This window comes from Pelophylax lessonae, assembly GCF_965119305.1.
Source record: "Pelophylax lessonae genome assembly, chromosome: 2".
Taxonomy (NCBI): Eukaryota; Metazoa; Chordata; class Amphibia; order Anura; family Ranidae; genus Pelophylax; species Pelophylax lessonae.
Window position 1 is genome coordinate 320,323,980 of NC_138769.1, and position 27,792 is coordinate 320,351,771.

The window sequence follows — 27,792 nt, forward strand, 5'->3', positions numbered from 1 at the left end:
ACACGTTCTTCACGCATAATCCCCAACTTCATTATTGCAAATGGTGCAAAAGGCTGAAAAGTTCTTCCCCTGAAGAATCCAACAGTATTTAATGTGTAAAATAGTTAGAATGTTCAGCTGTAAATACTCCAGTGGTTAATCCAGAATCCATGACAGTCGTCTCCACCCAATGGCCAGAAAATTCTGGAGCACGATACTTTCCAAGAGATTAACAATAAACTTTGAGTAGAGGTGTACCTGAAGAGTCTGTCTCTGTATCTGGTAATGAGTCATCTTTCTGGAAGGGAGATCCTGCAAAGAATAGGGATAGTATTAAGTATGCTATCAGACAGTGTGGTCCACGAAGAAATTACCAGAAAAAGGCTAAGATACTGACAATTTGGTGGCAGCACATGCCACATAAACAAGGCTAGGGTTATGCAAAAAAAAAAAAAAAAAAAATCAGATTTTTAAGGCAGTTTAACCTCCCTGGCAGTCTGATTATGTCAGAATATTTGTGCTAAAAGCGGTACCTTGTTTTGTATGGAAATAGGTTTTATATTTTAGGCCTGCAATTCTTAGGAATAACCCACTTACATCTGTCCAAACAAGAGTCTAGTAGACATCCTGGGTATGATAAGGTTTGAAACACGAAATTATAATGACCTCCCTAGCGGTATTCCTGAGTGTGGCTCAGAGTTAACCACTTAAGCCCCAGAGGATTTGGCTGCTCAAAGACTAGGCTCTATTTTGCAATTCGGCACTGCGTGACTTTACGGACAATTGCGGGCTCGTGGAACGCTGTCCCCAAATGAAATGGAGGTCTTTGTTTTCCCACAGAGCTTTCTTTTGGTGGTATTTGATCACCTGTGCGATTTTTAATTTTTTTCTCCATAAACAAAAAAAGAGCGACAATTTTGAGAAAAATAATATTTTTCAAATTTTTTTTATATGAAATTCTCAAAAAAAAAAAAAAAAAAAAAAAAAAAATGTAAAAATCAAAGATTTTACATTTTAGGCCAATTTGTTTTCTGCTACATATTTTTGGTAACAAAAAAAAAGAAAAAAATTGCAATAAGCGTATTTCGATTGGTTTGCGCAAAAATTATTGCATTTACTAACTACGGGAAAGATTTGTGTCTTTTTTAACTCGTAATGGCGGCGATCTGCGATTTTTTTTTTGCGCGACTGACATTGCGGCGGACAGATCGGACTCCTGACTGACATTTGACACTTTTGGGAGTACCAGTGACATTACTACAGTAAACAGTGCTATAAATATGCACTGTTACTGTAAAAATTACACTGGCAGGGAAGGGGTTAACTATTGGTGATCAGTGGGTTAAATGTATCCCTAGGGACATGATTCTAACTGTGGGGGGGGTGTGGCTTGTGATGTAACCAGAGACATACGATCCTACATAGCAGGATCGTATAGTCTCTGCAGTTACTTCAGTTAGAATGACAGACGGCTGTGTTTACATCAGCCGCCTGCCTTTCTCCCTCTCCAGCGGGAGATTGCGTATTTGAAATTGCCACCGGCGCGCTTCCCCCCCCCCCCGCTCGTTGCCTGACATCCCTGCGCGAGTGACCGGCGGCTCCGATGTGCATCGCGCGCTCGCCACCTGCAGGCTCCTGGGTGAGCGACATAGTCCTCTGTCGGTTTGCCCAGGAGCAGTTGACCGCCGCAGTAAATAGTCATGCGGCGGTCGGCAAGCGGTTAATATAGAGTACCAAACGCAGTAACCCCGAGCCACACTCAGGATTACCCCACAAAAAAACTCACCTTCCCTTGTGATCCCCCGCCATCCTCCAGCTGTGTGCTCAGCTGATGCCGGCACCTGTCTTCCAGTTCCCTTCCTTGCGAGCATCACAACGCAAGGGGGGGGGGGGGGTGTGGAACCGGTGGCAATTTCAAAAATGTAAATAAACCAAATGACAGGATACAAAGTTGTTATCCTAACAGACTACACTGTATCATGCCATTTCACCTGGTGGCTTTTCCAGTGCCCTGCCTGTGCTTTTCAAGTTCTTTGTGCCTAGAAAATTAAGGACCATGGCATCCAAAAAGCATTCTTTTTGCATGAAAGCACTTTTAGACAAACTGATTTTCCCTCAAATTGAAATATCTCCACTTTGAAAATAATGAAGAATTTGATGAAACTACTCATCCTGCACCAAAACTAAAATAAATTTGGGAAGTATATCAAATGATTCTTCAGAATTTCCAATGGAGCCATGTGCCAGAAAGAGCCATCAGAATCGTCGCTGTCACTTTTCATAGCGGATGACAAATTTTCCCACGAATCACTATCGCTCAGTTCAAGTCACTCCCGTTTCGCTGTCACTGTTTTCCAGTTCATCTAAAAGCGCTTTTGCACAAAAACGCTTTTTAGACGCCATGGTCGTTCTCAATTTTCCAGGCACAAAACTGGAAAAGCACAGGCAGGGCAGTGGAGCAACCAGGTGAAATCCTGTGGTGAAATGGCATGATACAGTGTGATCCAGTAGGATAACAACTTTGTATCATGTCATTTGTTTTTTTTACATTTTTTAAAATCGCCGCCGGTTACACCCCCCCCCCCCCGCGCGTCGCGACGCTCGCAGGGAAGGGAACCAGAAGACAGGTGCCGATCACACAGCCGGAGGATGGCGGGGGAATCGCAGGGGGAAGGTGAGCTTTATTGTGGGGTAATCCCGAGTGTGGCTCGGGGTTACCGCTTTTGGTACTCTATCAACCCCGAGCACCACTCGGGAATACAACTAGGGAGGTTAAAACACAAATCGCAATGAAAGAGGGATTTTTTTTTTGACTTACCGTAAAATCCATTTCTTTGATGTTCATTGACAGACAGCTCTTGATCTTCATAACCATTGGGTTATACTTCCCCCTACAGGAGTAGGACACTAGGTGGAAAAAAAAAAAAGTCTGGCTACATCTATGGGCAGTCCCCAGGGGGTATACTCCCTCTCTCTGCTATAGGTACTCGGTTTTGTTACAAGCAGTGTCAGAAGAATCACAACTCCACAGATGGGTGGGTGCTGTGCCTGTCAAACATCAGAGAAATGGATTTTACGGTAAGTCAAAAAAAAATCCCATTTTCTCTTTCGTTCATTGACGGACACAGCTCTTGATCTTTTTAACCATCGGGGACGTCCCAAATCCATGTTAAACATGAGTTGTAGGAACAGAGAAAAAGAAATTCCCAAGGCTAAACTATAGGCAACCAGGTAAACAAAAGCTCAACCAAAACAAGTGGAGCCCACCTTTAAAGAATACACCCTCAAAGAGGACCAGGTCATTTAAACAGCAGCCTGCAAAATTTAGCAGCCAAAGGAAGCATCCGCAGATGCCAACACATCCAATTTATAGAACTTTGTTAAAGTGTGCACCGACAACCACCTTGCAAACCTGCGTCACTGATGCCCGATGACAGAAGGCCCAAGAGGCACTGAGCCCCCGAGTTGAATGCGCATTGATAAGGAAAGGAGGAACATGACCCTTGATGGAATAGGACTGAACCACCCCGTCTGGCTGATCCATTTGGAAATGGTCGCAGAGGAAGTGGACAAACCTTTCCAAGGACCATCCGTGAGCACAAATAGTACAAGTCTGATTTCCTAAAATACTCTGCATCTGCCAGGTACACCCTAATCACCCGAAACATATCCAAGGCTGTCAAAGCAATTTCTTTCAGATGTTTTGGCCTGGGACACAGGGAAGGCAACACAATGTCTTCATTCAAATGAAAATCAGAGACAACCTTTGGAAGGAAGGACAGACAGAGGCGAAGAACCACCTTATCTCTGAACCACCAAGTAAGATGGACAGGATAACGTCGCCAATTCGGACACCCTGCGCGCAGAGGTGATAGCCACCAAAAAAAGCAACCTTCTTGGACAGCGTAAACAGGGGATTCTCAAAGAGGCTTCCGGAGGACTGAGAGCCCCAAATTGAGGTCCCAAGGCAGCAACGGAGACTGCACTGGAGAAGTCAAGTGCCAAACTCCCTTAAAAAAAAAAAAAAAACATATGCGCCAGGGAGTGTGTGTCCAAGGGCGGTTGAAAGAAGACTGCTAGGGCCGACACCTGGCCCTTGACAGTACTCCAGGGCAGTTTCTGCTCAATCCCCTGTTGAAGGAAGGTCAAGATCCGAGCCACCGAAACGGAACAAGAATAAACCTCAAGAGACTCATACCACGCAATGTACGTCTTCCACGTACGATAGTAGAACTTCCTAGAAGTAGATTTCCTAGCTTTTAACAGCATTGGAATCACTGACTCAGACAACCTCTATCCATCAGCACTTGGTGTTCAACAGCCAAGCTGTCAAAAGCCAGTGACTAAAGCAGGATGGAAGATTGGTCCTTGGGGCAGAGTTCCTCCCTGAGAGGAAGCTTCCAAGGAACGTTGGCGACCAGCCACACCAGATCGGCGTACCAAGCCCGGCGAGGCCACTAAGATGACTGGAATCCCTTCTGCCCCGATCCTGCGTAGAAGTCTTGGCAGAAGCTTAAGAGGAGGAAAGGCATAAATCAGACGATACTGACCTCAAGGGGCCACCAGCGCATCTGTGGCATCCGCCAGAGGATCCTGTGACCGAGCCACAAACCTCTGCACCTTTTTGTTGAGCCAGGACTCCAACAGATCCACCTCAGGAATGCCCCACTGGAGACAACAGATGAAACACCTCCAGATTAAAAAAAAAAAAAAAAAAAAAAAAAAGGGACAACTCCCCTTGGTCCAAGGCCTGCCAACTGAGGTAATCGGCCTGCCAGTTTTCCATCCCGGGAATGTGTACGGCGGAGAGAGCTGGAACGAACCGTTCTGCCCACCTTAGAATGCCAGCTACCTCCAGATCCGCCCTGGTGATTGACATAAGCCATGGCCATAGCATTATCCAATTGAATGAGCATTGGACGATCCGTCCAATGTTCAAGGCACCGTCTGATCGCTCGCAGTTCCAAGACACTAATCAGTAGTCTAAACTCTTCCAGTGTCCAGATACCAAGATGCCGGACAGGCTGGCATCCGTGGTGACCACTGTCCAATACAAGGGGAGGAAGGATTTGCCCAGCCCAAGAACAAAGCCAGGGACTTTCATTCCCCGGCTCAGCCAGATCTGATTGTCCAGAGACTGCGGAGTCTTGCCCCATTTGGCCAGAATCTCCCTTTGCAGGGACCTCATATGGAACTGTGCAAATGGAACCGCCTCAAAAAGGTAGACACCATCAGGCCTAACACCAGCATGCAAGTCCGGAGGGGTGACTATCTGCTGGCCAGCAGGAGACGAATTGCAGCCTGCAGTTTCTGGAGTTTTCCAGAGGAAGGAGCACTCTGGCTAAAGCCGAGTCCAGTGTCAGACCCAGATAGTCCAGCGTTGTGGACGGGACCAGAACAGACTTCTACAAATTCAGAATCCAGCCAAACTCCCTCAGAGTTCGTATGGGGATTTCCAGGTTTTTCCTCAGAGCAGTAGGAGACTCCGCTTGCAGAAGAAGGTCGTCCAAGTAACCGAGTACCGCAAACCCCGGTTGGTGTAAATGCTAGCACCAGGGCTAACACTTTCATAAAGATCCGAGGAGCAGAGGCGAGACCAAAAAGGTAAACGCCACAAACTGTTAACACTCCTCTCCCACGGCAAAACAGAGGAAGCCCTGGTGACCGGCACATATTGGAATGTGAAGGTAGCATCCTTGATGTCGATAGAGGCAAGAAAATCCCCCTGATGCAGGGATGCCAACACCGTGTGAATGGACTCCACTCTGAACTTCTGCACTCGCACAAAGCAGTTAAGCGCCTTGATGTCAAGAAGTGGACGCACCTTGCTTTCCTTTCTGGGAACTGTAAACCGGTTTGAGTAAAAATCATGAAAACATTCCGAGGTCGGAACCGGGCCAATGCCCCTTGAAGTAACAGGTCTTGTACCGCATCAAACAGACCCTGTAAGCAGTCTAACAGGTGCAAGTCCACCAGAGGAGGCCCTGAACGACTTTGATCCCCTGACAGTCGACCCTGAGGGAGAAAACAAAAAACGTATGAGCCGAGAAGGATGGCCCACATATAAAACAAGGGTCCTTGCCCTTAGAAGCCTGCGGAAGAAAGGTACTCCCCCCCCCCCCCTGGACCAACTGGTCCGCCAGCTCAGCAAAGGCGGGAGGGGGGTAGCTGATTCCCCTCCAGGTAACGGCGTTAAAGCTTAGCCCACTCGGTCAGAGTTTGCAACACCAGTGCAATGGTAAATACCAGCCTCAGTGCCGAACAAACCAGGGTGTACATATTGCGGGCCTCAGCCTTCCTGTCAGCTGGGTCCTTAAAGGCCGGGGACTCCTTGTTCAATCTGGAGACTGGAGGGTTCACCTGTGGTGGAACAGTCCACTTTTTAAGAAGGGATTCCTCATAGGGGTACCCCATAGCAAATCGCTTAGGGACCACAAGGGGACGTTTTGTCCGTTTCCACTCTTTAGCGACAATTCTGTCAAAATAGGCCAGGAAAGGAAACGCCTTTGTTGCTCTGGATGGTTTGTGGATGCCAAAGAAAACCGATGCCTCCGTTGCAGCTTCAGCTGCGTCCTCCATTTTTAAGGTCTCACACACAGATACAATCAGTGCATCCACCAGCACATTTTTCACTATCTGAGAACAAAGGGAACATGGTTACAGACCCAGCAGAGTGTCCCACGTCCGAATCAGATTCAGGATCTGAGGAGACAGATAAGGCAGGGGGTGCCCTTTGCTAGCCCGTCGCCCAAAAACCACCTCCAACCAGGACAACAAGACTCCAGGACCGCTGTCAGTGCATTGATGGACTATTGGGACTCCACAGACTCTAAGAGGGCATCAGGTGGGGAAATGTGATCCAAAGACTCCATGAGGAAATAGGGGGACCCCACAAGAAAATATGTAAAAACACTGCCAAGGGATACACCCACTGCTCCGGCAGCACCACCCTGTTGCCACTAACAGAGCACCTAATCAATCCTCAGCAGAGAGGACCCTACCAGACTCACCACCCAGCAGAAACTGGCACCTGCAGCCACCAGGATAATCTTCTATCTAAAAAGAAAAAAAATTCAAAGACCAGAGATCCCAGCAGGGTTTTAGGTCCTTAATCCTGACTAGGCAGAAAAAAAAAACTGAGTACCTATAGCAGAGAGAGGGAGTATACCCCTTGGGACTGCCCATAGGTGTAGCCAGAATTTTTTTTCTGCCTAGTGTCCTACTCCTTTAGGGGCCGGTATAACCCAAGGGTTAAGAAGATCAAGAGCTGTGTCCGTCAATGAACGAAAGAGAAAACAAACAAGTTTTTTTCCCCAACATTGGAGGGTTTGTGTATTGAAGCGGAAGTTCAGGTGAATATAGAGTAAAAGACCAAATTAATGCAGACCTGTAATCATTAAATGTATATTTTTTACAGGCAGTGCATGTACCCGGGTTTGATTTAAATCACTCTTGCAATTTCTGTACAGCAGAGCTTTGACTTGGGAAGTGAGAAGCAGCACAACGAGCCAAACAGGTGTGTTCAATTGCAAGCAACATGCCAATAGGATGACAGTGAGACAAAGAGCTAAGCTCATCAGTCTGCTGCATCTCTTTTCACTGACCAGTTACATTATGGGTGTGTGGAAAGACCCTGTAAGTAAAAGGTTTCCTCCACTGCCAGGCAGAGATGTGGCGTAGTGCTGTGTAAATCTCAGGACTGGATGGAGAGAAATACAAATCCTGGAATTCAGCTTTAACCCCACTCTTGTACAGTGGCCATTTGATCCTCAATGTCCAGAAAGAATTAAGCAGTCAGTAAGGTTTTTGTTATACACTGTTAATTATAGGCAGAAATTTTAAATGTAGATGTAACAAATCTTTTTACACTTCGTTTTTAATAATCTTGTAAACATGTTTTAAATATATTTTACACACTATAATGCACTTGGACATCTGCAGCTTACTGGTTTCAGCTGCCACTGTACCTCACTATGTGAGGCATAGACAGCTTGAGCTGTAAACAAACCTGATGTGAAAAGATGCAGTCATTTTTGAAAAACATACGTCTAAAACAAAATGCCAAACCTGGCAAACTTTGGAACCCCAAAAGCTTATTTGGAAGGCAAGGTGCAGTGTGCTCAATACCACCACTCAACTTCACATCTTCCATACATTTCTGACTTTGTACTTTTTGCTAAGGTTAACCATGCAACATTATTCTGTAACTTTAAATTTATTACAGATCACTGTCCTTTCAACAAGATTCTGGAGAACGTCAAGTAGCCCAATCCTTTCGAGAAGTTGTGCCAGCATAGTACAGGATTGTAGTTTTGTGAGATTGGAGTTACTCAGCATACTCCAATATCTCATTGAAAGATTGGTGCCATCACCTAGCTGCTGCTGGTAGAAGAAGGGGAAAGGTTAAGTATATTGACTTTTTCCCACCACCTTTTTTTCTAGTATAGTGCAGCGTTTTGGCAATGGTATGGCTCTCCCTCACTATATACCAGTGATGGAAAACCTTGGCACCCCAAATGTTTTGGAACTACTTTTCCCATGATGCTCATACACTCTGCAGTGTAGCTGAGCATCATGGGAAATGTAGTTAGAAAACATCTGGGGTGCCAAGGTTCGCCATCACTGCTATACGCTACCATTGCTATTTTAGTGCAAGGTTTACGTTAATATGGAGCTACAGCTCATTTTCTTTAAACAAATTACTATACCAGGTAGGAGTTGGAGCTTAAACACTTAGTATAGCCTATTGCACATAGGCATTAACCATAATTACATTCTACTAATATTAAAAATAAATTCAATTTTTAACAAACTTATATTATAAATAACCTTTGCTACATGTTTGAATTGCTATACATCTCAGAAGCACTCAACCCTAATTACGGTAATATTGAACCACAGTTCCAGGAAAATGGAACAAAAACAAGCAGGAATACCCCTAAGTGACTAAATTGTTCTTACTAGTTCACACTCTAAAGTGGAAAATTTGACATCTGTAAACCACATTTCGCTGTTTTGATCACATCACACATCTTTCAACTGCAAATGTCAGTGACAAACACACACAGACACTCTTTTCCAGAAGAAAGAATGCCAAAATAATAATTTAAAAAAAAATGTAGTTTGACTTTGAAGGACCTATGTACTTTACAGCCCAGTTTGTCTTCCACATTCTTTAGATATGTATATCAGGATATGCAAAGAAAAACTGCCTACAGAGTCAAGGCAAGGTCTGCTGAAGGGAAAAAGCAATACTACTAATGCTATTTACATGCTGGAGTGAAAAAATAAAATAAAAAACAACATCTACACACTTCATTTTCTAGGATGTTTGTACTCAAAGGAAACCTGGGTCAAGGGTACTGCAGAGGTGGTCATTGCCGGCCTGGCCTCATTGTTAAAAAAAAAAAAAAAAAAAACACTACAACATGCTAATTGCCAAACCATCTAACCATCTCTGGCTTTGGTACTTTGAGACACTGACCTGAAACAAGTTTGCAGATTAGGAAAGTTGGAACCTTTGATTTGTATATGCGCTCCAAGTCATTGAAAAAGGAGCCCATTGGATCAGCATGAAAGCAAGGTATTGGCATTTTCAAAAGGAGAGGCTAGAATTGGCTGCCTTCATGAGTCCATGGTACAGGTTTCCTTAACTGGTTACAATTTATTCACACTTTACGGTTTCCCAGATATTACACCGCTTTTCCCTGTTTGCCAAATAGCTTTGGGGACTGGACTGAAAAATGCCTGTGTGCTTTTTAGGCCTGGTTCACACCGATGCAGGTTGCAGTTTGCATATTCCAGGTGGATTTTGCATTTTTCAATACACGTTTTTGATCCATTGAAGCCTATGGAATCAAACCAGAAAAAAATTCTGACCCTTTCAATAAATTGCACAGATGTAAACATGACCCATAGGAAACCATGTTAAATGGACTGTAGCGTTTCTGAAAAACTGAAATTGCACAAAAAAAAATGCATAGGTGTGAACCAGGCCCAGAAACAATGAATTGCTGAAACTTTTGTCAGTTTTTATTGTGGTGTCCCATCGCAGGAGATTAGGAAATCAAACAAAACAAAAAATGTTTTAGAGAGGAAGGAATGAACCCGCCAATATTAAAGTGAAATCCGAACATGTACTTTACAGATTACAGATCTTGGGCGGGGGTGAAGGAAGACAGCTTGAACTTCATGGCAAAGAATCAACCTATTAATACTTGAACAATTAAAAAATCTTTCAAATCTTGGGGATGGGTGTGCATCTCTGAATACTGCAAGTCTCATGTAAACATGCTGTAAATTTGGCACCAGTGGCCATTTTCTGCTATTTGTGAAATAAATTGAGCAGACATTTATATAAGGAACCCTTTAACAAACCACACTTCTGTAATGTGCATCTTAGTGGTTTTAAAGTGAGTTTAGAAGCACAATGTATTGGGTCTTTCTTTTTCGCCTATACCCTTTGAACTTTTGTCTATGTTCTAAATTCACTGATTCAAGGTATCCAATATAGGTGTGGATAGCTTCTAGGCAAGAAAGTTACGGATTACCATTTTATTTCAGCATCATGAGAGAACTTACTTCATTCTAAGTTGTTACATGCATGTAAAGTCAAAACAAACTTTAGAAAAAAAAAAAAAAAAAAAAAAAAAAAAAACTTAAAAAGGTGATTCAAAAAATGAAACTTTAATTTTTTTTAAATAAAAACAAACAAACATGTCATATTTACCAGCTCTGTGCAATGGTTTTGCACAGAGCAGCCCCGATCCTCTTTTTAGGTCCCCCGTCGGCAGTCCTGGCTCCTCCCCCCTGCCGCATGCCCCAATAGCAAGCCTCTTTTTAGGAGGACTCCCGAGCCACCCGCTGCATGTCCTTTCACACATAGAACACAGGTTAGCCCCGCCCCCACTCGTTCGCCTCATTGGCTCACACAACAGCAGAAGCCACTGGCTCCTGTTGCTGTCAATCACAGCCAGTGAGCCAATGAGAGAGACCCGCTGCTCCCATGCATGTCGCTGCATCAAGATGGGGCTCAGGTAAATACAGGAGGGTCATGGGGGGAGCTTCACCTAGAAGGTTTTTTACCTTAATGTATAAAAAAGGTAAAAAATATTCTGCCTTTAGAACGACTTTAATCATTGAGGGCAAAAACCTCTTGCTTATTGCCTTACCCTCATGCTATTCTTTAGACTTTATTTTGGCTGAAAAAAAAAAAAAAAGGCAAGACTGCCAAGCTGCCGTGTACATGTAACAGCAATTAGCTGGTTTGCTCGCCATCTAACACGTCACTAATATGAAGACAAGGCCACTGCTCAGGTTGAAAATATCATCCCAGAACTTCATAAAGCCTAAACAAAAAAAACAGTCATACTGGTTTCTAAGCAAATATCACTGTTGGGGTGGTTGTTGCTTGGCAAGATTCTGATTCCATGATTAAAATGTCTATTAGTTAAAACATATAAAAAAAAAAAAAAAAAAAACTACTAAGAAGTTAATGAGATCTTTCTATTTGAAAATGTACAAGTGTTAAGAGGTGAAGGTCTATAGCAGTGATGGCAAACATTGGCTCCCCAGATGTTTTGGAACTACATTTCCCATTAAGATCAGCTACACCACAGAGTGCATGAGCATCGTGGGAAATGTAGTTCCAAAACATCTGGGGTGCCAAGGGTTGCCATCACTGGTAGGCTCAGACAGATTTTTATTGCTGGCCTAAATTTACTCCAAGCAATTTGTTTCCTTTTCTCATGGATATAACACCACCCTTCCAAGCAGGCCCCTAAATAAAATTAAAAAAAAACTGGACACTCAACAGTAAGGCCCCTTTCACACAGGCGGACCGTTCAGATCCGCCTGTCCGTTTTTTTGGCGGATCTGAACGGTCCCCCCATGCATTCCTATGGGGCATCGGATGTCAGCGGAGACATGTCCGCTGACATCCGACCCGATCCGATCCGTCAAATCTGGACGGATGGAAACCCTATTTTCCATCCGTCCAGCAGATCGGATGGGATCGAGTGAGAACGGACTGACGGTCCGTTGACATCCGATTTCCCCCATAGAGATGCATGGGGAACTGTCAGCTGTGTCTCCGCACACAGCGCGGAGACACAGCTGTCCTCCTGCTGCTCAGCGGGGGATCGGCGGCTCAATCCCCCGCTGAGAAAAACGGACTCCGTCCAACGGACGGAGTGTGTGAAAGGAGCCTAATTCTTCAATTCAAGACTCTGCTTCTACTCACCTTTGTGAGATCAATCTCATCCGACCCAGTAAGGCAAGCAAAGATATTCTCACCTCAGAGTCCCCGAATGACATAAGATGTACTGTAATGTGGTTTAATTCTACAGCATCTACCAAAAACTGAAAACTCATCCTTAAGGGTAAATGACATAGAAATCTGACAAACTGAAATCCTAAAACACAGTGATCCCAGTTAAAGGAAAAAAAAAAAAAAACTGGTAGGAAAGTAAATAGATTTGCTTATAGTAAGCAGATATCTGCCAATTCTTAGTGTTACAGATTAAATAAAATATAACTAAAAGCAAAACTTTTTCTTCTAGTTTTTGGAAGAGTGCTTGTCAGGTTATTGTTGCGGTCTGTGTCCCTGTTAAGGAGAATCAGACCCCGTTCACACTGGGGCGACCTGTCAGGCGACCTGGCCGCCTGCCATAGAGTAGCTGTGGACCCGTTCTAATAGGAGCGACACAAGTCGCTCCAACTTAGAAAAAGGGTCCAGGGCTTCTTTGGGGCGACCTGCATTGACTTCAATGATATGAAGTCCACACCGCCCGCTCCGAGGTCGCGGTGCGAGCTGCGCACCGCGACTTCACAGGTCGCCCCGGCAAGTCAGGTCGCCCCAGTGTGAACGGGGTCTTACCCTCTCTGTGTCCTGTTTACCATTATCATTGAAAGTGAAAGTAAAAGTAAAAGAAAATCTCACATTTTAGGATGTCCCTTAAAAAGTCAGAGGAGAGATCTTCCCATGGGACACTAGTTCTGGTGACTGGGGGGCAGGGGGGCACAAGGGATTCCCTTAATTTGCAGGGATTTCCTCCTATTGTTTGGCTATGGGACACAGACAGTTGGGGGGGGGGGGGGACTGCCAGGGGTTTTTAACCCTCCCTTACTCTGTCCAAAATTAAGGAGAGACAAAAAAAAAAAAAAAAAAAAAAAAAAAAAACATTTTGCCTATAGTTCTACTTTAGTTTTTATAATTGAGGCCAACTAATCTGCAGTCTCGTTTTACATCCATTTTAAAACAGAAAACCAATACTATGCGTGTTCAAACAAAAAGCATTATGTGACCAACTTAACCCCACATCACCAGGTGACTAAAAGGAATGTCCTACAGGAAACGCCATCAGAGAGGTAAACTCAAGTGCAGCACCCATTTACAATCACCATGTGCTCCATTTGTGCATATGTTACAATATGTCACCTGTTCCTTTATATAGCGGGGATCACAGAGACCTCACAAGTGTTTCTTGTGGGAGGAGAAAAAAAAGTTAAGTATGTGATTGTAGATCAATACAGCATGAACATATTATAAATTCCTAAAAAAAAAAAAAAAAACAAACAAACACATGCATTACATGTAAGTTTTCAAATTAACACTAATAATAATCTGAAACCAAAAAGTACACATTTCTACCCTAACACCAAAATAAAACATCAAGCTATATTCCCCCCCATTAGTAGTTGTGACACAAAAAAAACTTCAAACAGTTTTGTAATAAATGGGGGTAAATGAGTTTTACAAATCTTAGTTATGATGTGATTTATGCAGAAAAAGAGCACTCACATTTAGTAACTTGAAAATTTCAAACAATTGATGAATTGACAAAAAAAAAAAAAAGTCTCAAATGAAGGCATTATAAAAGTGCTATTAGTCCATGAGCTCATAAAAGCCCGCAGGACTGTTGCAACTCCCAACATCCTGCTATTGGGAGCAGCTGGGATGCAGAAGGCCTGTCAATTCCTAACTTAAAAGTAGTATGGGAAGGTTTTTTATTTTATGATCATACTTACTTAGGTGGAGCCAGCATCAGTCCGGTGCTGCATCTGTCCCCCAGACAGAAACCTGAGAACAGAGCGATCTAACACCACCAATCGCTGAGTTCTCAGAGCTCCCCGAGCAGAGAGCTGGGGATTGTCAGTCAGCAGCTTTCTGCTCTTCCCCCCCCCCCCCCCTTCCCGCGCTCACTTGAGCACTGGCTATGGAGGGGGCGGGACAGAAACGGTCAGCTCAGGCTCTCAGCAGCACAGCCAGTGCTGGTCTAGGGATATGGGTGGATCCCAAAACCATTACAACGATCTTGCCGGAGCCTGGACTGGTTCTGTGACGTCAGCAGGATTCAGTCCGCTGTCTGCTGAAAACGTAAAACAGGAGTGAAGAAAGATCTGCACTCCTTTGATCCATAGGAGATGTACAGCCAAACGATATGTACAGCCATTGGCTGTACTTCTCCTTTAAAGAGGAAAGTGAATCTGGGCAATCCCGATGGCGGTTTTTAGGTGCATACGTATGTGTTGGCACCTTCAATTCCTGCAATTTTGACATCTCTCACTTTATTTATTTTCCCAAAAAATGTAACTAAGTCAGTAGGCAGCAACAGGGACTGCATTAGAGAAGCCAGAGATGGCAATACAGATGATCTTAAGCTGTTCATTCAGGTGTACTGGTTATAAAGTCACAACATACCTGCAAATACAGTATATCTCACAAGAGTACACCCCTCACAATTTTGTAAATTTATCTTTTCATGTGATAACACTGAAGAAATTACACTTTGCTACAATGTAAAGTAGTGAGTGTACAGCTTGTATAACAGTGTAAATTTGCTGCCCCCTCAAAATACCTCAACACGGTCATTATAATCTAAACCACTGGCAACAAAAGTGAGTACACCCCCCAAGTAAAAATGTCCAAATTGGGACCAATCAGCAATTTTCCCTCCACGGTGTCATGTGACTCAGTGTTACAAGGTCTCAGCTGTGAATGGGGAGCAGGTGTGTTAAATTTGGTGTTATCGATCACACACAAGTTCAACATGGTACCTCATGGCAAAGAACTCAGAGGATCTGAAAAAAAAAAAAAAAAAGTTTGCTCTACATAAAGATGGCCTAGGCTGAAAGAAGATTGGCAAGACCATGAAACTGAGCTGCAGTATGGTGGCCAAGACCATCCGGGGGTTAACAGGACAGGTTTCACTCAGAACAAGCCTTGCGTGGTCAACCAAAGAAGTTGAGTGCACGTTCTCAGCGTCGTATCCAGAGGTTGTCTTTGGGAAATAGACGTATGAGTGCTGCCAGCATTGCTGCAGAGGTTGAAGGGGTGGGGGGTCAGCCTGTCAGTGCTCAGACCATATACTGCACACTGCATCAAATTGGTCTGCATGGCTGTCATCCCAGAAGGAAGCCTCTTCTTAAAAGATGATGCACAAGAAAGCCTGCAAACAGTTTGCTGAAGACAAGAAGACTAATGACATGGATTACTGGAACCATGACTTGTGGTCTGATGAGACAAGATAAACTTATTTGGTTCAGATGGTGTCAAGCGTGTGTGGCGGCAACTAGGTGAGGAGTACAAAGACAAGTGTGTCTTGCCTACAGTCAAGCATGGTGGTGGGAGTGCATGACTGCTGCTGGCACTGGGGAGCTACAGTTCATTGAGGAAGCCATGCATGCCAACATGTACTGTGACATACTAAAGCAGAGCATGATCCTCTCCCTTCAGAGACTGCCGCAGGGCAGTATTCCAAGATAAGGACCCCAAACACACCTCCAAGATGACCACTTCCTTGCTAAAGAAGCTGAGGGTAAAGGTGATGGACTGACCAAGCATGTCTCCAGACCTAAACCCTATTGAGCATCTGTGGGGCATCCTCAAACGAAGGTGGAGCGCAAGGTCTCTTAATATCCACCAGCTCTGTGATGTCATCATGGAGGAGTGGAAGAGGACTCCAGTGGCAACCTGTGAAGCTCTGGCGAACTCCATGTCAAAGAGGATTAGGGCAGTGCTCTCTCATGAGAGAGTGTGAGCGATAACACCAAATTTAACATACCTGGCTCCCCATTTACAGCTGAGACCTTGTAACACTAATGAGTCACATGACACCGTGGAGGGAAAATTGCTGATTGGTCCCAATTTGGACATTTTTTACTTCGGGGTGTACTCACTTTTGTTGCCAGTGGTTTAGATAAAAATGACTGAGTTATTTTGAGGGGGGACAGCAAATTTACACCGTTATACAAGCTGTGCACTCACTACTTTACATTGTAGCAAAGTGTCATTTCTTCAGTGTTGTAACATGAAAAGCTATAATAAAATATTTACACAAATGTGAGGGGTGTACTCACTTTTGTGAGATACTGTACTTTCATTCCTCTTCAAGAGCTCTGTGGGACCACTGGCACTTGAGGCTCATAAGCAAAGTGCTGTTCTGAGCTCTGGCACCCTCCTTCTCTAAGGCCGCAATACAAGCCTCCTTACTAGTTAACTGAGTGATGTGGAGGTGAAAGCTCTAACCTTGGAGCCAAAAGTGACAAAGGCATATTAAAGTGATCCATAATTTCTAATAACCGCAATGGTACACACAGATATTTTGTTGGTCTGCTGTTATCACTAAAGCTGGTCATAGATTATGCAATTTTCTTATTTCCTTTAGATTGACCAACTAAGTAGCGTAAGGGCCTCCTGTGATGAAACATGTCGGGATGTTTCACGGCAACCCAGACACAGAGATGTTCAGCTGGCATCAAAGGGTGGTGAGATAAGGATTCAGTTTCAACAAATTATATATGTGATCCATATTGTGTAACGCCTACTTTGCTTTTAAACAATGTGAGCAGCTCTTTTATAAATTTTTTTTTTGTTAATTAAAATTAGAATTGGTTGGTTACATGGCCATTGGAAATTTTCTTTTTTGTTTCCACGTGATAATTGATCTACCATATTGTGGAGAGTAAGTGCCTTTAAAATATGCCTTGGAAATCGTTTAACAAATAAGCGAGTGTGCTGACCATGAGAATGGAAGCAAAAAACAGCTGGTAAGTGAGTGTCATCCACTGGGAGTAGGATCACTTATTGAACACGAAATGACAGTTTGAAAGTAGTATTTGGAAAAAGGAAGAGATTCACGAAATCCCAAATATAATCGAGCTTTCATCAATCTTTAACACAGAGAGCAGCACTGGGTGTTTTTTTTTTTATTTATGGACTTCGTTTATATTAATGGGTTTTTTGGATATAAATATTGTTTCTTTTTGATATTCTAAAACAGAACTACTTTTAAAGTGATACACTGTTACTTTATTTTTAGTGTAAGGGCCAGCCTGACTGCATACAAATGGAAAGTGTTAGGCTCCGTTCACATGTCAGCGTATGATCGCGGGCAAAACCGCCGCGGTTCCGCCCGCGATCCGGAGATTTATTGCCAATTGCGGGACGCCTAGCGTTGCCCGTTGATTTGCAATAGCCCCCCAAACGCCGAGCGATGTTGCCGCGATTTACGCCCGCCGAATCGCGGCAACATCGCGCAAACTAAATCGCGGGACGCAATACGCTCCAAAGAAGCTCTTGTACTTTTTTGGAGCGTATTGCGTCCCGCGATTTTGTTTGCGCGATGTTGCCGCGATTCGGCAGGCGTAAATCGCGGCAACATCGCTCGGCGTTTGGGGGGCTATTGCAAATCAACGGGCAACGCTAGGCGTCCCGCGATTTGCAATAAATCTCCGGATCGCGGGCGGAACCGCGGCGGTTCTGCCCGCGATCATACGCTGACATGTGAACGGAGCCTTAAGGTTTGACCTCATTATATGGCTTTGGTAAATCTAAAGGACAATTGTACAAGAAGATGATATAATGTATGGCCAACCTATGGTTTAGGTTAGTTTCAAAAATACTTTTTATCTAACAGCAAATTTTAAGCTTCCATTAAATGTTTAAAATACGATATATAACTTATTAAAATTTCTGAGGAAAGCACTCTCTCCGAGTCCCGGTTCACATTTGTGCGATGCGGGAACGCTGCAAATATGCAGCATGATCCCGCATCGCATCCACACCCCTGGTAGTTCACACTGCCATATGAGATACGCAGGGGGTGTCAATTAAAAGTTAACGACACCCCCAGTTGCGATCGCATATCGCAGTGCAATCTGCAAGTTCGCACAGAATCGGATCGCACTAGTGTGAACCACTATAAAGTAGAGCAACAAACTAGACTTGCCAAAGGAAAGCTGCCATGAGAGAAAGATGTGGGCTATATTCTGGAAAGGCTAGTTTCCTGACTGTGAAATGATCAGATTTATTTCAAAAAGGTACTTTTCTCAAACCGCAATTTTTCAGCTTAAATTAGGATGTAGAGCAAGGTTCTCCAAACTTTATAAAACAAAGGTCCAGTTTACTGTCCTTTAGACTTTAGGGAGGGCCTCACCGTGGCCCTTGGGAGTAGACACTGTCCTGGCGTCAGTATCAGGAATAGCGCCCCGCCAGTGGGAGGAATATGGTCTTGCATCAGTGGGAGAAATAGGGTCTTGTATCACTGGGAGGAAAAGTATCCCAAGGGCCGGGTAAAGGCGAGCTAAGGGCCACAACTGGCCCCTGGGCCGCAGTTCGGAGACAACCAATTTAGAATATATTAGTTGCTGATTTTTAGACCAATACATACCCTCTCATTATGGAGTCTAACTTTCTTTATACAATCAATAGTGGTGCGCATATGCAACAGAGTCTGAGTGATGTTTCCGAGCTGAGGGTCACATACAGTCCTGGGGTCAACTCACCCATCTGATGCAATGTAACAGGCTGTCTACACAGCTATGGTTCCAAAGGGCCCACTTAGATAAAAAACATGAAAATATTTGCTTTTATATTAAATTGGTTTCCTTTTCTACACTGCCACATACAGGTATGTATGTATGCATGTATGCATGTATACATACACACCCCCATATATAAAATTCTTCAGTCTGCAATGAAAATTGTGTTTGGGAGATGGATTTTACACTGAGTTAGGTCGATAACTGATAACTCAAAGTCTTAACTAGATTTTCAGGGTAGCAGAGCAACAAAAATTAAGTTGTGCGATATTTGCTTTTTGAAGGGTTAATCTGCAGTTTATCTACAGGTAAGAATTTTGTCTTAGGGGTGCTTTAGAAATCTTCTAACTTAGAAGATACTATGTAGAGAGGGTCTGAAAATAGTAAATAAATGCAAGAACCAAGGAAATTCGGAGCTGGACCTGTGAAGGTGGGAGAGTTGAGATGCAGTCCAATATTAAATAATCGTCAGCCAAGTCTTTTAAAGAAAAAGGGCCAGGGTGAACAAGATATAGATGCGCAATTCACCTGCATTTAATCGGATTCTTTCCTCATACCTCCAAATATGAAGGCCCCTAATATCGGGGCCTGTCTGGACCTTTGTTGCCCCTCTGTCTAGTTCATTGGCACAGGAAAATTGTAGCGCCAGTGTTGACCTTTCTACATAGACCCCTGTGAACTAAACAGAGCAGCACAAATCAAATTACCTCAGCTGTGTTTCAGTTACAGCCAGAGGAAGAATGTCAAGGTTTCTTCTGGCTTTTAATATTGACCAGCACAAATCAGATTTAGCCCCATTTTTTAAAGTTTCTGAGGAAAGCACTGTCTCTATTTTGTGCCTATTTTGACCCTTAGCTACCAGATTTGTTGTCTCATTCTCCAGCTATTAAAATAAATACAACAATTGAAGAGTGTTTGGGATTATCCCAGCAGAATGAAGACAAACTACAATTTAGAGAAACAAACTATGCATGCTAAAGGAGACCTGCCATGAGAAAAATATGTGAGCTGCGTTCTGAAAATGCTAGTTTTCTGGCTGTCAGATGATTATCAGAGTTTAATATTTATAGGGATAAGGAATTCTGACTTTTTGCCAATAATATTTTTTCCTAAGCTACAAAGATTGTAGTCTAGTAATGGCCATCCCATATTTCCCTCAGGTGCACATTAAGTGCCCATTCACACTACCACGACTTGTAAGGCGACTGGTCAGCCTGACATGTAGCGGTCCATGCACTGCTGCGGGAACCGTTCTAATAGGAGCGACTCAAGTCGCTCCGACTTAGAAAGTAGTTCCTGTACTACTTCGGGGCGACATCAGAGCGACTTGCATAGACATTCATTATATGAAGTCCGTGCAAGTCCCGCTGAAGTCGCGGTGCACGCGACTTCACAGGTCGCCCCCGAAGTCGTGCCGCGGTAGTGTGAACCGGCACTAAAGGTATATTGACATTGTGTGAGTTACAGTAACAATGCATTGGTACCCAACCCACTGCACCATCACTGGGTCATGTAAAGACAACATATTCATAATAAATAGACTGCTTTTAAATAGCGCACCACAATGACTTGGAGAAATGTGAATGGACCCTGAACACAACAATTGAGGAGCAACTTTTTGACAAAAGAATGTTGTAATGGGATAGGTCAGCACCAAACATTTTTATAATAGCAAAAACACCAATACATGTGCATATCAAGAAAATAAGATAACATCTGTATCCAGTGTTAAGTTTAACGTCAAAGTTTCAAGAAAGCTTTTTTGTTCCCCATTTTGGGAGAAGGGAAGGGTTAGATTTGTAATGCTTTCCGTATCTCTAGTGGAGAGATATTGCCTTACTCCCAGTTTCCAGAAACTACTGTGGCTGAAACAGGAAATTGAAGGAAAAACTCTAATTGAAACGCATCTGATAGGGGCCCTAAAACATCCCCAACTACACCAAAATTAAACCTATACTGAGAGGCAAGATGAAGTTTTAACTGCCAACCTGCAGGGGCGCAGGCAGCAGTAACAACTTGACGAAGGTTCTCTTCTTAGCGACAATAAAAATAAACATGGGATTACCTGGGGCGCTATATCTCCTCATATTTCGAGCCACGAGATCTGATGAGGTTTCTTGTGAAATCTTTACATCCAGATCTGAAAGAGAAAATACAGCAGACCAGAAGAGATAGCACAGAAAAAGGTAGAGGGGAAAAAAAAGGAAACAAAAATAAGTCTCATTGTATATCTTCTGCATAACACAAGTACCCCACCAATTTCCCTTTAAAGATGCCCACCATCCTGACTAGTAAGTCCAGATTCTTGCATGCTTTCGTTGCCACTGTCAGGTGCTTTGCCTCCGTTGCGGCTGTTATGCTGTTGCCCTCCACCCTTTTCCCCACCGCGGGTGGGGGTTCCACGTTGTCGGACCTTACGAGTACTGATGCGGATGATCCCTCTCACTAGCCTGCACTCAGCATCTTGCTCTTCCAGTTGGTAGTCCTGTGTTAGACTGCTGATTAATTCTGTGATTTTACTGCTTTTCTCCAGGAAGACTGTATCGGATGTACACCTTGCCAGTTCATCAATTTGATGGAGACTAAACAACTCAGTCAGTTTATGCCAGATGAGCACATCAATCTCTGCACTGGACAGGGAGCCACTCAGCCGGGACAGCTCTGGATCAGACTCCCGCAAGGAGTAGTAATCCCCAGAAGAACTATGGAGCGTTGGTGGTGGCACTGGGGCAGGGGGCTCCTTTACAGTTTCCATATCTGTGACAGCAGGTTGTCTGTTATACACAGGTACCCCCATTAGTTTAAGATCTGGGTAACTAAAACTGTTACCCAGGTTTGTTTTTCTTTCACCCAAACGGGTAATACGAGGGCTATTTGCAGGGTGCCCATTCCCAGGCGGACAGTCTGTACCCTCCACTGAACAGGGAAGATAAACCTCAGGGTCCTTCTGTGGGCAACAGCTGCAGGACACAACGTAACAGAGCACAGCTTTGTATGCAGACCAGGCACGGGAGAGTGGGGGGCAACATGGTTGCTCTTCTGGTGGTGTTTCAGCAGACCCTGAAATGAAAGTAATGTCTTCTGGTGGGCTCCTGCGTCGAGGACTTGGAACACTTGAGATCTGTGGTGGGGAGCTGTGACGCTGAGCAGGAAGATGGGCTGGGGGGGAACCCCTGGCACGAGGAACAGCCATTGGCTGGAGCTGGGGTTGAGGCATTTCGTCACAAGTAAGTCCTGGAAATAAAGGCCAGAAATAGTCAGGTTTTCACAAATGGAAACAGTTTTTCCTAACTCTCATCCATTACACAGTACAGTTAACCCATTCATGACAGCTGAAAACTTTGCTGTTACACTAAAAAAAATAAATAATCCCTGACCCCCCCCCCCCCCCCCCATGTAGCACCTTGCTCTTCCCTGGGTGCAATGCTGGGGACAGGCAGGGCGGTAAGAGCTAAACAGCGTAATGTTAAAATCATTAAAAGTTTAAGTCGCCCTATAGCCCCTTTCGTTTTTAAAAGCCCCAGACATTCCTAAAAATACTTCTGCCTAATAGAAAACCTCAATGCTTCATATTTTCCAGGACAAGAAGATTGTCATGATGAACAAGTAGATTGGGACCCCTCCCCCCCCTCAATTTAGCCCCTTGGACAAGTAATTTTTATTAAAGAATTTCCACACCCCTGATGTTATCCAGGAGCCTGCAGGGGGCCCCAGCAGATGCCACCCTTACCTAGGTGAAGAATAAGTGCCTTATGGGAAAAAAAAAAAATACCTGCTACACTAAAATACTTTGCAAATCAAGGGTCAGAAACTCATTGATTGCGATCTACCTGTCGACCATGGGCAGGCAACAGGAGGATCGTGAATATTTCCCTGCTTTGCCAACCTTCAAGTCCAGGGATCCCCAAATAGACTGTGGTCGGGATCTGGACCGGATCACTGTCTTGTTCAGATTGCTGCAGTTGTGCCACTCCTCCACAGCTCTTATTCTCACAGCAGAGCAGAGAGCGGGAGGCAGCACAGTTTTGGATGGAGGGCGGGAGTGGGAGCAGCCCAAGTTAACTTTTCAAGATAAGCAGCAAGTAATTGGTTGCAAGATGCAGGGCTGTCCTAGCAAGCAATCACTAGCTCATATGAAAAATGAACTATGACAGCTCCTGCTCCCTGGGCAAAACTGTGCTGCTTTGCTCTCTCCTGTACACCTGTGTAGGTAGGAGAGCAAAACTAGGATCTAGGACACTGCTGTGTGTGTGTGGTTCTAAAGGTTTAAAGTTGTTTATCTTCATGAATTCTATGCATGAAGGTAAAAACCTTAAGTGTGTAGCTTCCCCCTTATACTCACCTGAGCCCAATCCAGCGATGTGCACGAGAGCAGAAGCTCTCCTGGGTCTCTCCCTTATTGGCTGAAACACAGCAACGTGTCAATATTGGCTCTCGATGCCATCAATCACAGCCAGTGAGGAAGGATTTTGAGGGGGGGGGGGGGTGACCCACACTGTGTGTCTCAGATACAGAGGCAGCTCAGGAGTAAACACACACACACACACACACACACACACACTAATGCCCACAGAGCAAGCAGCTTTAGAGGATTCAGAGGGAGAGAAGCGCCAGACTACAAGTGCATAAAAAATGATGGAAAAAAAACGTGCAGATTTCATTAGCAGAATTATCAGTTTCCATGCACACTGACATCAGTTATGTGCTCCATTCACACCAATGTTAAGGTCATGTCAGTTTTTTTCCCCAAAACAGAAAACTGCATACATGTTGCACATTCCTGCGCAGAAAAAAATAATAAAAAAAAAGAAATCAGCATATGATACCAGTATTGTGGTCTGAACAGGGCACAGAGGACAATTAGTTTCTTTAAGCCCCTGCAGAATGTGTGCAGAAAAACTGACATCTCTGCACCATGGTGTAAATGAGCCCCTAAATCTCATGAAGGCTGGCTGGAAATCTCCTAGGAGGTTGTTAGGAGAGGCCTACAGTAGTAAGAATGCACATAAAAAGAGACGTCCCTACAAGTGAAATCTGCGCTGTTTTCATGCGCGCAGGGTGTGAATGAGCCCCTAAATCTCATGAAGACTGACTGGAACTCTCCTAGGACAGGGATCCTCAAACTACGGCGCTCCAGCTGTTGTGGAACTACACATCCCATGAGGCATTGTAAAACTCTGACATTCACAGACATGACTAGGCATGATGGGAATTGTAGTTCCTAAACAACTGGAGGGCCATAGTTTGAAGACCCCTGTTCTAGGAGGTTGCAAGGAGGAGCCTACAGTAGTGAGAACGCACATTAAAAGTGATGTCCCTGCCAGTGAAATTTGCATGGTTTTCCTATCAGTTTTCATCCACATAGGGTGTTAATGAGCCCCTAAATCCCATAAAGGCCGATTGGAAATCTCCTAGGAGGTTACTAGGAGAGGCCTACAGTAGCGAGAAAGCACATATAAAATTGATGTCTCTGCAAGTGAAACCTGTGCGGTTCTATCAGTTTTCATCCACGTAGGGTGTGAATGAGCCCCTAAATCTCATAAAGACTGGCTGGAAATCTGCTAGAGGTTGGTAGAAGAGGCCTACAGTAGTGAGAATGCACATAAAAAGCGATGTGTCTGAAAGTGAAATCTGCGTGGTTTTCCTACCAGTTTTCATGCACGTAGGGTGTAAACAACCCCATAAATCTCATGAAGACTGGCTGAAAATCTCCTAGGAGGTTGCTAGGAGAGGCCTACAGTAGTGAGAACACACAAACAGTGATGTCTCTGCAACTGAAACCTGCACAGTTTTCCTTTCAGTTTTCATGCACATAGGGTGTGAGCGACCCCCTAATATTGATGAAGACTGGCTGGAAACCTAGGAGGTTGCAAGGAGATGCCTACAGTAGGAAGAACACACATAAAAATTGATGTCTCTGTAAGCAAAATCTGCACAGTTTTCAGAATAGTTTTCATGCACCTAGGGTGTGAATGACCCCCAAAATCTCAAAGACTGGCTGGAAATCTCTTACGAGGTTGCTAGGAGAGGCCTACAGTAGTGATAACACACATAAAAAGCAATGTCTATGCAAGTGAAACCTACACGGTTCTCCTAACAGTGTTAATGCACGTAAAGTGTGAACGAGAGCCTGAATCTCATGAGGACTGACTGAAAATCTCCTATGAGGTTGCTAGGCGAGGCCTACAGTAGTGAACTGAAATCACTCAAAAAGTGATGTCTCTGCAAGTGAAATCTGCAAAGTTTTCATGCACGTAGGGTGTGAACAATCCCCTAAATCTCATTAAGACTGGCTGGAAATCTCCTGGGAGGTTGCTAGGAGAGGTCGTAGTGAAAACACACATAAAAAGTGATGTCTCTGCAAATGAAATCTGCGCAGTTCTATCAGTTTTCATGCACGTAGGGTGTGAACGACCCCCCAATTCTTTTGAAGACTGACTGGAAACCTCCTAAGAGATGCCTACAGTAGCGAGAACTAGGGATGCACCGATCCGCCTTTTTAGGTGCCAATTTCAATCTTTTGCTTTGTGAAATCGCCGATCCCGAGTCCGATCCGGAAGTACTGTTTTGTGAGCTCATAACAAAATAATACTTCCGGATCTGTATCGGCAGATACGCTATAACAATTGTGCATTTAAGAGGTTAAACTTCCCTCCTCCGGCAGATGGAACGAAAAGATACATTGTAATCATTGTGTTTACTTAAGGGCTTTTTCACACCGGCGATCCGATCAGATCCGCCTGTCAGTTTTTTAGGCGGATCTGATCGGATCCTCCATGCAGCTCTATAGGGCAGCGGAGACACCTCCGCTGACACCCGCTGCCATCCGTATCCGATCCTGTCCATGAAATCTGGACGGATGGAAACCCCATTTTTCCATCCGTTCAGGGATCGGATGAGAGTGGACAGACGGTCCGCTCTCATCCGATCCCCCATAGAGAGCAGCGGGGGCTGTGACACCTCCCTCTCCGCACTGCAAGCGGAGACGGAGCCGTCATCCACCGGCTCAGCTGTCATCCGCTGAGCAGCACGGATCCGCCTACGGAGGCGGACCGTGTGAAAGAGCCCTGACTGGGAGACTGACAGGCATTTTCAGGAGGCTCTTTTTTTCTTTTTTCTTCTTTGACAGCTGTTCTCTGCTCCCTCACAGCTATGTAAAGAGCAAATCCGGATCGGCCCGTGGATCTGTTAATTTCACCGATCCCCCAATCCAGCTATAATGGCCATATCGGCGCCGATATCGGATCGGTGCATCCCTAGCGAGAACACGCACATAAAAAGTGAGGTCTCTGCAAATGAAACGTGCGCGGTTCTCCTATTAGTTTTCATGCACGTAGGGCATGAACGACCCCCTAATTCTCACGAAGACTGACTGGAAACCTCTTAGATGCCTACAGTAGCGAGAACATCCATAAAAAGTGATGTCTCTGCAAGTAAGTGAAATCTGCGCGGTTCTCCTATTAGTTTTCATGCATGTAGGGTGTGAACGACCCCCTAATTCTCATGAAGACTGAGTGGAAACCTCCTAGGAGATGCCTACAGTAGCGAGAACATCCATAAAAAGTGATGTCTCTGCAAGTAAGTGAAATCTGCGCGGTTCTCCTATAAGTTTTCATGCATGTAGGGTGTGAACGACCCCCTAATTCTCACGAAGACTGACTGGAAACCTCTTAGATGCCTACAGTAGCGAGAACATCCATAAAAAGTGATGTCTCTGCAAGTAAGTGAAATCTGCGCGGTTCTCCTATTAGTTTTCATGCATGTAGGGTGTGAACGACCCCCTAATTCTCATGAGTGGAAACCTCTTAGGAGATGCCTACAGTAGTGAGAGGAACACACATAAAAAGTGACGTCTCTGCCAGTGAAATCTGCACAGTTTCCCCATCAGTTTTCATTCACGTATAGTGTAAACGAGCCCTAAATGAGCTAGGAATGTTTCTTTTTAGAGGTACGTAAATGGCCTACTCCTATAGCAAGGGCACTATTGAACTTTAGTTAAAGCCGTACAGTTTTAGTCTACACATCCCTTATCTGTATAGGCAGAATTATGGTAAAGGTGAACAAACAGTTTAAAAGGAGAGCGCTTGGCGTAAGCAATCCACATAAGAGGAGTAAAGGTCTGCTGGAATATAATTGATAATAAATTCCATTTATACCAGTCAGGCAGCATTCCTAACTATGGGACACAGCCAAGAAAGAATAAAACAGGGGGCTTATCCCTAGTCTGCTCTATGCAGACTGAATAAGAAAGCAGTTTCTGGCAATGGGTAGACTTGCCCCCACACCTATTGGCTTGTATTGGATACATAGAGCTCTTGCTATACACAGCCATTGTATCTGTCCATAGCTCTTGTATATACAATTAGGGATATAGGTCTATCTCCTAGTCTGAAGCCATGTCCCCAGTCATACAAGCCTATCCCTCAGTAGCAGAACACACACAACACCGTACAAGTCAGGACACCCACCTCGGTGGCTCCTCACCATTCCCATGGCGTTCTGACCAAGCTCTCCCGGCCGCCTCCCCCCCTCCGGCGAGCTCCTGCTCCCACCCGCTCTCTCTCCAGACTTCCACATCGCTCCGTCTCCAAACTCACATTGAGGAGATTCGCAAAGAGCCCGGGAGTCTCCAGGGGGGTCGGTTCCGGTATTTTCCGGGTTTCTCGCGAGCTCCAATTTCCGTTTCCGGCCACCACCGCCTCTACCTGTCCCACCAGGTGTGTGCTGCGACCACGCCCCCACCTGCGCGCCTACGTCATCGGCTACGCTTTCGCCAACCGGGACTCCTCAGCGACAAACAATGGAGTCTGAATAGACGACCTAGAAACGAACATAACATCTGAAAAAAATTGATTTATTCTCCTTTAAACTTCATCGTTCGTCTGAAAAATGTATTTTGTTTTTTACTTTGCAGTCTACTTTTATCATAGATAGCACTTTGGCGTTAACAGAGGAATCTGGTAGCGCTGCAGTCACTTCTACAAACTTACT

The 27,792-nt window shown here is 44.5% G+C and overlaps 1 protein-coding gene across 2 annotated transcripts; it reads right to left on the reverse strand.

Annotated features, from left to right (window-relative positions):
- On the reverse strand, window positions 1-27,609 carry KDF1 (keratinocyte differentiation factor 1). 2 transcript variants are annotated; one of them, XM_082247408.1, is made up of 4 exons: window positions 27,399-27,609; window positions 21,082-22,035; window positions 20,867-20,941; window positions 1-291 (listed from the first exon to the last, which is right to left on the reverse strand). In XM_082247408.1, the coding sequence occupies exons 2-4, from the start codon at window positions 22,016-22,018 to the stop codon at window positions 209-211; spliced, it is 1,095 nt and encodes a 364-aa protein (XP_082103534.1). In that variant the 5' UTR covers window positions 22,019-22,035; window positions 27,399-27,609; the 3' UTR covers window positions 1-208. The 2 variants fall into 2 exon arrangements, with proteins under 2 accessions (XP_082103534.1, XP_082103533.1); XM_082247407.1 differs by lacking the exon at window positions 27,399-27,609 and adding an exon at window positions 27,270-27,389.
- Between the last annotated feature and the right edge of the window lie 183 nt (window positions 27,610-27,792).

Excerpts from the sequence above, each read along its gene's own strand:
- KDF1 (XM_082247407.1), bottom strand. The coding sequence starts at position 27,378 with ATGTGGAAGTCTGGAGAGAGAGCGGGTGGGAGCAGGAGCTCGCCGGAG. Across the intron at positions 22,036-27,269 it reads AATGGTGAGGAGCCACCGAG|GACTTACTTGTGACGAAATG; the intron begins GTGGGTGTCCTG and ends CTTTATTTCCAG. Across the intron at positions 292-20,866 it reads GAGGAGATATAGCGCCCCAG|GATCTCCCTTCCAGAAAGAT; the intron begins GTAATCCCATGT and ends TATTCTTTGCAG.